At 35.2% G+C, this 12,140-nt stretch overlaps 1 protein-coding gene across 6 annotated transcripts in view; it reads right to left on the bottom strand.

The window, feature by feature from the left end:
• The window catches only part of ERBB4 (erb-b2 receptor tyrosine kinase 4), a 985,443-nt gene that overhangs the window by 152,400 nt on the left and 820,903 nt on the right, over positions 1-12,140 (bottom strand). For all 6 annotated transcript variants that reach the window (XM_045520468.2, XM_045520469.2, XM_045520470.2 and 3 more), the window contains one exon: positions 8,101-8,286. In XM_045520468.2, coding sequence (XP_045376424.1) covers positions 8,101-8,286 — 186 coding nt within the window. The remainder of the gene's footprint in view (positions 1-8,100; positions 8,287-12,140) is intronic.

The following is a 12,140-nucleotide window of genomic DNA, read 5'->3' as shown; positions in this document are numbered from 1 at the left end:
CCATGGAGACTCTACTTGGTGATTCAAATCTCAATGACTAATATGGAAATAGATCTAAATAGCAGACAGAGATCCAGCAAAAATTCACTCATTTGGCTGTGTGAACACTCTATGTTCATGAACTAATCAATGACTTGTTCATGATTCTGAGTGGAGTTCTTCATCCTTCGACTATTTTACAGCAGGACCCTGGGAAAGTCACTGAATGCATTTATTCTGAATAAAATTTTACCACTGAATCATACTCAGGCTATTGAATTTCTCTAAAGATCTAGTGACAATTCTTTAGAATATATAATGCATTCAAAGTTAAAAGACAGCAGTAAAAGTGATAAATAATAAGCTACCTTTCATTCTTGTCTCTCCTCAAAAGTGGCTGTGACTAGAAAAAAAAATCATCCATTTTAATTTAAATTATGAAATGTCATTAATTGGAATTTGGCTATGTCACTAATGCTGTGGCTTCTAATTCCAATATGTCTCTTGTATTTCACTGTTACAAAATATAATAATTTCTCTGTGTCAAAACAGACCCTAAAAACCCATTCAGTCAATTAGTATTCACAAATATCTAAATACTTTTCAGTATTAAAAGGCATTATTATATTAATAAGTATAATAAATGCCAATTTTGTCTTTTCCAGAATGTTAGTAGTATTCTGTCTCTTCTGTAGAGTATGTATTTACTATTTTTAAGCGATATACATATATGTGTGTGTGTACATATATATATAGAGGTCATACTACATATAGAATTTGGTCTTGACCACAAACAAATCAGAAATTTCATCATCCAGTTCATGCGTTTAACATCAGACGTTCAGAGTTGAATCTAACTTATTCATGTAGAAAGAAATGGCTAAATTAAAAGGGAAATCACAACTTCCTGACATTCTGTGTAGCTATTGCTAGAGGAAGATGGATAAGAGGAAAGAAAGCAAGTGAATGAAGGTTCTGCTCCTGTAATACATTTAAGCCTAAGGAAGACTTCATATCTGTATGGAAGAGGAATTTATTTCTTAACACAAAAATCTCTCCTTCGAATCACAGTGAACTATGTTTTTGAATTGAGAGAGATAGAGGTATTTTTCTCCTCTTGGCCCCTCATATTAACTCCCACTCTGCCATCAAGTATAAAGAAAATTAAGGTCCACAGACACCTCTCAATAGCCACAAAAAAATTAGATTTCATAATAGAACTCCCATTAGCTCCAATTAAGACTATTATATGGACAAGAAAAGTAATTTTGAGGACAAACAAATTAGAGTGTGAAATTTAGAAAAGAAGGTTAATTGAAAAAATCTATTAAACTGGCATGAAATTCATAATGACCTTTGAACAGTGAAAGTTTGCTTAGAAAACGTAAATGTTGGAATCAATCTATTTGCAAAAATATAACTGAAAAAGTCTTTATTGATAGGCAGAATCAAAATTATTTAGGTTAAATATATTAGGTCAGTTTTTTCTTTAAAATATCAAGTCATTCTTATTTCTACTTATTTTCATTGGAATTTTAAGGATGGGTCAATTCATGACTCAATTAATGAATCATCGTTAAGTATACAACGGACCCCTGACAAATGTTTTTAGAATCATCTCTTTAGCTAGTTTCAATGGTAAACCACTAAAAAAAAAAAGCCCTGGGAACACTACATTTGAATTAAACCACAAATCAATTGGAGTTCCAGATGAAAATCTGACAGTAAAGAAAAATAGGCCAGCAAAACTCTGAGGAAGGTTTCAAGATTTTGAAAAATAACAGTGGCCAATACTCTACATTCAGGCTTTAAAAATATGGTAACAACAACAATGTCTCAGATAATCTTTTCCTTAGAAAGAAGTCAGAAGCTAAAATCTGTGCAGTAAAGGGAAGCTAAACCAGTGTTAACGATTTCTAGCTTGAGACTGAGAAATCAGAATGTTTCCTTTGCTCCTCTTCAATAACAGACTGATTCGAAGATTACCCTTGACCTTAGCTTTTTGCCAATTGACTAACTGGTTTCACATGTTTGATATTACAAACAATCCAATTACCTAACATGAAAATTAGAGGTCATGATAATAACACATGGAGAACAGCATCTTAGGAGCCTGTGTAAGAAAGCACATGAGAATGGGAGACTCAAGCTCTTTCTTCCCCAAGTCAGAAACATTAAATATTGAACATGCGAGAACCTTCTCCTGCCCTCAGGACGGTGTAAGAACAAACATTAAATCTTTTATATCTGAGATTTAAAAATTGAGTATTTCTGAAAGGACATCACTAGGGTATTCTAATTATGAATGTAGGTGTGTCTTTCCTTATTGTTTTCACCTCAGATATTCTCCAAAATAACACAGGTGGCCACTCTTACTCTATGCTAAGCAGCATTTTTAGCACAAGCATTACTTTATTCTCATAATTGCTCTATAAAGCAGGTACTCTGATTATCCTCATTTTCAAGGACACAGAGAGATTGATTAAGTTACCTGTCAAGGACCAGAGAGCTGATAAGTGATGGACCTGAGATTTGGACCCAATCACTCTGGTCCTAGAGTCTGTATGCTTCACACAAAGCAGTGCTAAACTAAACGCTGTAAATGCTTAATTGATAGCGTCACTTGTGACCAGTCCTGGTACAGAATGATAGCTCACAGAACAGTTTTGAGCTTGCTTTCTCATAATATTTTCTAAGTACAACATCAGTTTAAGAAAAATCCCCCTGTAATTAAATGAAAAACTAGTACTTTCTCCTGAAAATGGGACATAGGTGCTGATGATAGGGCAATAAAAAAATCCTCATGAAGACAGTAAAAAGTACTATTCGCGATGGAAACTTCTCTTTTATGGGCGTGGGGATGAGACACAACTACAGATAAAGTGTCATGCTCCTCACATCTCCTCAAGCTCAGAAATGCTGCTGGAGGAGAGCAAGTGACTTTAAGCTGCAGTGAGAGGTTTGTGTGTGTGTGTGTGTGTGTCTGTGTGTGTGTGTGTGTGTGTGTGTGTCTGTGTGTGTGTGTCTGTGTGTGTCTGTGTGTGTATGTGTGTTAGGAGAGGAAAGAGTGCAGAATAGTTTAAAGACCTGGCTCAGGCAGGCATCCTAGTTACCTGATACAGAAACCAGACATCCCATTCCTACTACTGCTGTGTCCTTCAGGACTTAAGTTCCTCCATGTTCCTCATTGATAAACTGGGAGAATAATGGGTCATACCTGCTAGAGTTTCGGTAATGATTAAATAATACAAAGTAGATAAAGCACCAAGCTGACGCCCACTGCGTAAGACATGCTTTGTCCACGTGGCCACAATCATTATCAGTGTTACTCACCACGAAGTTCCTTCACTCCAAACTCACATACACTTTTCAGAATCTGTGAAGTTGTCCTTTAAAAACTGTTTACTAGTTAGCTACAACTATGAAAGAAGGAATTCTCATAATTATCCTCTATCCTGGATTTGTGAAGCACCAGGAACGCAGATGGCATTATACGAACATTAAATAATAATATGTTCTGCTCTGCTTACCAAATTATATCAAGTTCTAAATGCAGCATATGTAGAGGGAATATGGCTGCCTCTAAGAAGAAGCAATTTTGGTGTTTAAATGTGTGTTTCTATTACAGAAAATGTTATAGAGTGATGTACCAATGGAAGAATGGAAAGACAACTGGGAATATGCACGAAATTTTAAAAAATACTGTCTTCCTTATATATAAAAATAGATTAGTGGGTCCACTATTTATTTACTAGCTGTGTGAATTTAATCAGATAACTTAGATTCTCTGTGACTCTCTTCATCTGTGAAATGGACATAATAATGACATCTCACAGGTCTGTGATGAGAAAAATTAGTTAATGAGTAAAACAGAATAATGCCTTGCACAGTTGTTAGCACTTGATGTTCGCTAGAATTATTATTTCTTCTACTTACTGTTATACTTTCCACAGGTATGTTAGAACACAAATTAAACTGATTATTTTACAGACTCACATCCTGGCCCTGCTTCATTAACAAATAAAAAGGGATGCACTCAAAATGAAAGGGGCTGTTGGAGTAATCACGAAGGTGACATCCCACTGTCATAAATTCTCTCGTGAGAATTGGAAGGAAAGAAAAAGAAGCCTCTAAGGTACCGGAATCGCTATTTGTAAAGAACTTGTTTTTACTTAGACCAAATTACTCATATTTTATGGACATGTCTAAAACAATTCTTTGTTTCAGGGCTTTCAATCTATAGCCAATAAAAGAAGATTGTTTTTAAATGCTCCATGTTCTAGGAGCTGGGCCAGGGACCTTACATGAGCTATTTTATTTCATCTTTGCAAATCACTGTAAGGAAGTACCTTAGTTTTCTATTGCTATAACTAATTACCACAAATTTAGTGACTTAAAACAATACAAATTTATTTTCTTACAACTCTGGACATCAGCAATCCCAAATCAGTCTCTAAATGGACTGAAATCAACGTGTTGGCAGGCTGGCTTTCCTCCTGGAGGTTCGAGGGGAGAACCTCCTTCCTTGCCTTTTCCAGCTTCCAGAGGCGACAGCATGTTTCAGCTGGTGGCCCCTTCCTCCTCCCTCAAAGCACGTCACTCCAACTCTGCTTCCGTTTTTGTACCTTCCCTCTATTACTCTTGATCCTTCTGCTTCCTACTTGTGTGGATCCTGGGATTACACTGGGCCCACCTGGATGATGCAGGATAATCTCCCCATGGCAAGCTCTTCAATAGAATCACATCCACACAATCCCACTTAACATGTAAAGTAACAGATTCACACAACATCTTGAAGGCAAGAGATCGTTTTCTAACCTACTACAGGTAGATACTGTTACACTCACTTTACAAATAAGGAAAAAAACATAACAACTACTAACTATTAATAGGTTGAGAATCAAAAATTCAAAAAGGTTGAATAATTTACTCAAATTCACAAAACCAAAAAGTGGGCACCGGCATGCTAACACAGGTCCTTCTGACCCTAATGCTGTTCCCATTACACAATTCTGCCCCCAAAGTTAGAAAAAAAGAGACACTAATGAGCTCATCTACAAAACAGAAAGACTCACAGACTTAGTAAGCAAACTTACGGTTACCAGGGGGAAAGGGGGTGGGACGGGATAAACTGGGAGTTTGAGATTTGCAAATATTAACTACTATACATAAAAATAGATTTAAAAAAATTTCTTCTGTATAGCATAGGGAACTATATCCAATGTCTCGTAGTAACCTATAATGAAAAAGAGTATGAAAACTAATATATGTAAGCATTTGTACGACTGAAACATTTTGCTCTATACCAGAAAATGACACATTGTAATTGACTATACTTCAATAAATAAATAAATTAAATAACCATATGTCAAAAAAAAAAAAAAAAGATAAAGGAAGGACTCCCTCCTTAAGGGCAGACTTAAAAATTTTTCTCTATAAGTTAAAAATATTTATTAAATATTCATTGAAGAGCTACCTATATGGAATACCCAATTTCAAATGCTAGGAAAAATATGAATCAGACCAAGTCAGTAACTAGTAGGAAATCTATATCTTCCTCTATAGTTGAGTATTTATAAATCTTAAAACGATTTCTGCAGTCTGGACCAAATTCAACTACCTAATTGATATCTCTAGTTTCATGTTCTACAAACCTTTTCAATCTGCCACGTCAGGAATGGAACTCTTGATTTTTTTTTTTCTACAACTATGTTCAATCCCTAACCTTCCTTCACCTCAGGCAACAGCGCCACCATCCTCCCCTCCCCTATCAACCATTCATCAATAATCAAATATCCAAATTTGTCTCAAAAATATATCTTAATCCCATTTACTTCTCATTTTTATTACCCGCAGACTTCTAACGAATCTTGCATTGCTTCCATTCTTGCATTGCTTCAGTCTAATCTTCACACATAAATTGGCATGATCTCCTTAGAAAATAGACTGGATTATATCACTTCCAGAGCAAACTACTTCAATATCTACTGCATTTATAATCAAATCCAAATTTTTCATGCTACACAGTGTCCCCACGTACCTTAATCTGTTTAGGACATTTGTGTGCCTGCTGTCCTGATACAGAGCCTCCTTTCACTTGGAAAATTTGTTCCTTTGGATGACAAATTACAAGGTCATCATATTTATAGGGCTCTGTGTAATCTTTCCTCTGCCTAGATTTCTTCCCATAACCGTCTCCCTTAGGACTCATTGGGGTCTTCCTTGTAGTTATTTTTCTTCAAAATTTAAACCAAAGGGTTTAATTCTACTCTTGATTGCTTTACTTGTTGAATGTCTGTTCCTACCATTAGATTATAGAGAGACTTTTCAGCCAGCACAGGACCTGGCACATGGTAGGTGTCCACACCTATTTATTGAAGGATTAATGACCAAATAAATATGCCATTCAGTCAGAGAGTTATATAAACACACAGTGTAACATTTAACTAACTCAAATGTATTCAATACACCAATGACCAAACTAATACGGAAGAGAAAGAAGTTACTTCTGTTCAGAGAGAAAAGAGGGTGACTAGGGGCAGCTTCAAAAGAAGAGGAAGCCCAAGTGTTCGTGGATGAAAAAGATCATGTTGCATGAATCAAGAAGTTAGGAAAAAATATTTCTAAGCAGAAGGAATGTCATTTACAAAGGCAAAAAGGTTTCAAACAGTTGTGATTATTCAGGGAACTCAAAGTAGTTTCTATTATTAGAGTGTACAGTCTTGCATAAATGATATATTAATGCCATGAATCCCTAAGGACAAAACCTAAATTATGAAGGAGACTGCGGGTAACACAGAGAAGAGCTAAGAAATTCAAAACAGTTTTGTTTTCATTTATAGTGCTAGGATGATTTGAGAGTTTCTATTGCATATTTAGCTCACTCTATAAATTATAGAAGTTCTTAGATAAGTACAGTAGTTTTTAAAGAGTTATATTTCAAACTTCATTACCATAAAGAATCCTCTCAATCGTGAGCTTGTCATGTAATATTCACTAAATTATAATACATGGTCCATAAGGAAACGATATGGAGATTTACAGTATATAAAACTAAACTGGGTTTTTCCTTCAAATAATTTTTTGGGTTTGCATTTTAAGAATCATTTCAAATTTCTGCTTCGGGTGATATATTTTTATTCATCTGTAGATTGTAAAAAGAAATAGGCTAAAACTACTAAATTAACATTGTAGCCTTTATATTATACAAATGTCCAGATCTGGAGAATGTATAGAATATCCAGTCATATTTGATGTAAGAGTTGACAGAGTGAATTAAAACTCATCTCAGATCTATTTATCTTGGAGAACATTTTTAAGAAATAGTCTCAGTATAGACAATCTCAAATGGTTTCTTTGAACTTGAAATATGCACACCAAAGTTTCACGCTGGTGGCCTGGAGAACACGAAAGTTTTGTCTGGCTCACAGAGGGCTTCAAAAGTTTGAGCCAAGATTTAAATTTGGAAAAGTCACATTAAAAAATCCAGAATTAATATCTGATAATTCTAGTGGGAAAAAAAAAAAAAAAAAACACAGTCCCCAAGAAGGGAGTAAATGTTTTCTAATTCACCACAGAGCCATCTCCTTCCATCACCCTGGGTACTGAGATCCACACCACTTTCCTTATGTATATTATATGCCCGACATCTTGTGCCAGACCAAAAAAAGAAAAAGGAAAAAGAAAACATTAAAGATCAATTGAGAATTATCAAAATGTCTATGAAAATATATAGAATTTGATCATTTCTAATTCTGAGAATTTAACATACATGCTATTCAAATAAAATCAGCTAAAAATGAAACAATTCAAACCTTCAATCTTTTTATTCTTGAATTTCGTTTGTTAACTAAACTATACCCAAGCAAACAAAAAAGTCCAAAAAATTCAGTGTAAAAGTTTTTCCTCCTGAGCAGTAAGTTACTTGTTTTGGCATTTGGTCAATATAAGACAAACAGCACAGAACAGAATAACCCAATATATGTATGATCACATGTTTGATCTATGGTCATAATGTGAATACCCCCTTATAACGTATCTTTCAATATAGCAAATATAATTTATTTGCTTTAAACGGATAGACTATCCAAACTGTGAAGATTAGAAGTGATGGGCACTTACCTTAGCTATCTGGACACACCAGTTAAGCAACAGCTGTGATCCAATGTTGTCCTTGTGTTCATGGACGTAATCCAGCAGGCAGCCATGGGGCATGAGCTGTGTAACCAGCTGAATGGTTGGGCTCAGACACACACCTAATAATCGGACTAAGTGTGGATGATCCATACTTGCCATGATCAGAGCTTCCTAAGAGAAGAAAGAACAGAATACCATTATTTCAACTCAGAGTTCTTTATAACTATTGTTACTTGCACTGTACTAATGGGGTTGATAATGATTTTAAAACGTACTCTCACTCAATGGAGTCAATTAAAAATGAAAAGACATTACGGTAGCTATTACATTCCTAAAGTGATTTAATTCAAGTGAAATTAAATGAAAAATAAAGACCATACATTTATTAATATGGAAAATGTTACAGAATACCTGTATATAAAATTAATAGCAGTATTTTCTCTTTTGTAATGGGAACAAAATTAGATTTTAGTTACTGTCAAGTATGTTGAAATGGATCCTGACTTATACTGTGGATTTTTAAACTTTGATATTTGGTTCTAGAGCACGATACTCTACACAAACGCAGTTTTTAGCATAAGGTGGCCCAAAGTTAAATCATTCGTTATGGGTGTGGATTCAGACAGCATACATAGGGGTCATTTATAAATTATAAATATCAATATGAACAATTAAAAATAATATGCCTATGGTGGATTTATGTAGAAAAATAAACATTTTAATAACACATTTTGCTCCATACTTTGCTTCTACTCAAATTTTGTTCATTTTCAAAATTATAAGTTATGTTTAATTCATAGATCAAAATTTGAGAGTTAGGTGAGACTATGAAAATTTGTCCATTCCAACTTTCTCATTTCACGAAGTGAGAAAACAGTTTGAGTTTCTTTTTCATAACCAAAAAGGCACCTATGCTTAGCAGAGATAAAATGTGGACATATGATGGTTATTCATAGCACATCCTAAAGTTTTACCTCAATCAAAAGTTATTTTAAGTGTCTTTACTCCAATTTGAAATTGATATAACCTTATACACACATATACACAAACACGGAGTGGTTGGCACATATATGGCAATTTATTATCAAGTTTAGCTATCTGAAGGCATGAGAATGTTCATCGTACTTTCCTGAATATTTTCTGTACTTCAAAATTTTTCAAAACAAAAAACTGAAAACAGAAAGCTATAATATTGAGCTGCAGTTTAAGACAGCATGGCGGATTGAAGACACGCATTTACTTCCACTTCTCCTTGGCTTCACCATACTAACAATAACAGAATTAACAAAAAGCCAGACGCCAACAATCATAGAGAAGAGGTAATAAAGATAGAACACTAAAGTCAGGAAGTGGCTTACTGGTAGCAACTCACTTTGCAAACATAAGAAATCCAAAACCTAAATTAGCAGCAGGGAAAATTCCCCTCCGTCCTTAGGAGAAGCTGAACCAAGAGGACTGCAGACTATGGCTACCAGGCAATGCAACGAGAAGTACTCTGGTGAAAATAGTAGTGTTATGTAAATTTATATATGGTGAAAACCGGGGTCACCCTCCAGTTTCTCCTCCCAGATGGAGCTGTGACTTCAAAATTCTGACAGTTTGTTTAAACCTCAAATTCTATATCCAGCAAAATTTCAACGAAGTGAGTGAATATATAGACACGTCTATTCTTTAAAAAGATTATCTCACAAGTAAAAGATTATCTCTTTCTTTCTCTGTTAGATGTTCTCATTTAATAAAAGGGTGGAGTGGTTAAAAAAATACATTTTTTAAAGTTGAAGTGTAGTTGATTTACAATGTTGTGTTAGTTTCTGGTGTTATTTGGTTATACATATATATATATTACTTTTTGTATTATTTTCCATTATAGTTTATTACAAGATATTGAATATAGTTCCCTGTGCTATACAATAGGATCTTATTTGTTTTATATATAGTTTGTATCTACTAAAAAGCATAACCCACCCAGACTTCAGACAATATTGCAAAGCTACAGTAATCAAAACAGCATGGTATTGGCACAAAAAGAGACATATGGCTCAATGGAACAGAGAGTTCAGAAGTAACTCCACACACCTATGGCCAATTAATCTGTGACATTTGTCAAAGGCAAGAATATACAGTGGAGACCAGACAATGTCTTCAGCAAGTGGTGTTGGGAAAGCTGAACAGTCACATGTATATCAATGAAATTAGAACACTCCCTCACATCATATACAATAATAAACTCAAAATGTCTTGAAGACTTAAATATAAGACATAACACCATAAAACTCCTAGAAGAGGTAAAAAAAAAAAAGTACATTTAATTGAGAAAAAAAGGAAATGACAGTGAAGGGATATTCCAGGAGACAGATAGTAGCCAGTCCAGACTAGAGTAGGACATATTGTTCTGGGAATAATGATGCAAGAAGATGGAACTGATAGAAAACTTAATGCATTTCAAATACATTAAGAGTATATGTATGTATTTTCTAGCAGAATTTGAAGGGCAAATTAGTGACACACAAAGAATAAAAGTGAAATAAAGAAATTAATTCAAGGTAAAACAAGATTTACATAAGAAAAGTGAGCCATCAATAGTCACTATAAAGCACAGCTTCAGCTGCAAATAGTTATATGAGCATAATAACAAACAGAAGTATTAATATAACCCAGCGTCACATGATTGTATTGGAAAAGGAAGGAAAGGGAGGGACACTTCCACATGGTGGTGACGGGAAGGAAGTGAAGGTATGTTTCTGTTGTTTCAAGTGAGAAGTTAGTATGTGATGCAGAAAACTGAAAAACCAAGAGTTGACAGTATAAGCATATTATTTAGAGAGTAAGTAAAGGAAGAATTTGCTGAAAAAGTGAAAGTGATTACTTTAGGCTGTGGGAAATGGGGGCAGGGAAGGGAGAAGAGGGACCCTAGAAACTGCTGTCTTTCACCATTATTAGCCTTGAAGAAGTGTTTGATGTTTTTCAAAATGATTATCATTACCTAAAAGCTATTTGGGAAGGCATTATTCACTTTCAACCTCTCCTACTAGTTTAGTGATGTTGAGTTGAGCTAAGTCTAAAGATTATTCACAATTACGGGGTGAGTGTGATGGAGTATGTGGATTTTACTGGATCCAGCCAGGGTCTTACAGGAAATATAACCTCATAATTTTTGAGTAAGGAGGAGTGGGGCAGTATGGACACAGGCCTGGAGAAAGGAGATGTATGAAGCCAAACAGAAGAACAAAGCTGGTAAAATGGTGCCAGTTTAACTCAAATAACTTTCTTTTTGAGCCTTATTTTTGGGGCAGAAGGTGAAATTGTTGTTTTCCAGATGGCTTCCAAATAGATGGGATCCTCTACTCCCCAGCAGCTCTGGGAAACCTGATGAGTCAAAGAATAAGCAGGAGCACCAGTTTCCATGCTCTCTTGCTGAGCCCAACATCCCTGCAACACCTGGAGAACTGGCAGCTCAGGAACCACTGAGAGGCACCACCTCTGGCAAAGACAGTGGCAGCTTCAAGTGGTACCAGTCAACAGTGCCAGGGGTAGGACCCCTCAGTGGCTCAGCAAGAAGAGAAGCTCCACAAGGGGACCAGAGCTGGTAAGAAAGGGCATGTAGGTACCACAGGGTGACTGCACCTGGGAGACTGGCTTGATAAGTTCATAGGAGATGCCCAGTACTTCCCAAACTATTTGGGGAGACTTCCATTGAGGTTGAAGTTTCTGCACAATTAGCAAAGTCAGTTTTTTGAGTTATTACTATGAATACGGTCCTATCTAGATGCACGTGGTGTAAACGTTTTGGTTTTACTTCCTGTGTATTTCAGTAAACATTTAACGTAAAGCAAACCAATGTAGTTATGAGGATAGTACAAATAGGAATGTTAACCAAGTTACATGGTCTATTATTCAATCTAGTATTTCAATTAATAAATTAAATGCTAATTAACTTCAATATTGAAAATGTAAACCACAGGGTTCCTTCACTGAATTATGATAGGTACATATATAAATATACACATAGACATCAACAAATAAGC

Source organism: Camelus bactrianus, chromosome 5 (assembly GCF_048773025.1).
Source record: "Camelus bactrianus isolate YW-2024 breed Bactrian camel chromosome 5, ASM4877302v1, whole genome shotgun sequence".
Lineage (NCBI taxonomy): Eukaryota > Metazoa > Chordata > Mammalia > Artiodactyla > Camelidae > Camelus > Camelus bactrianus.
This window is presented reverse-complemented; position numbering and strand designations above follow the sequence as displayed.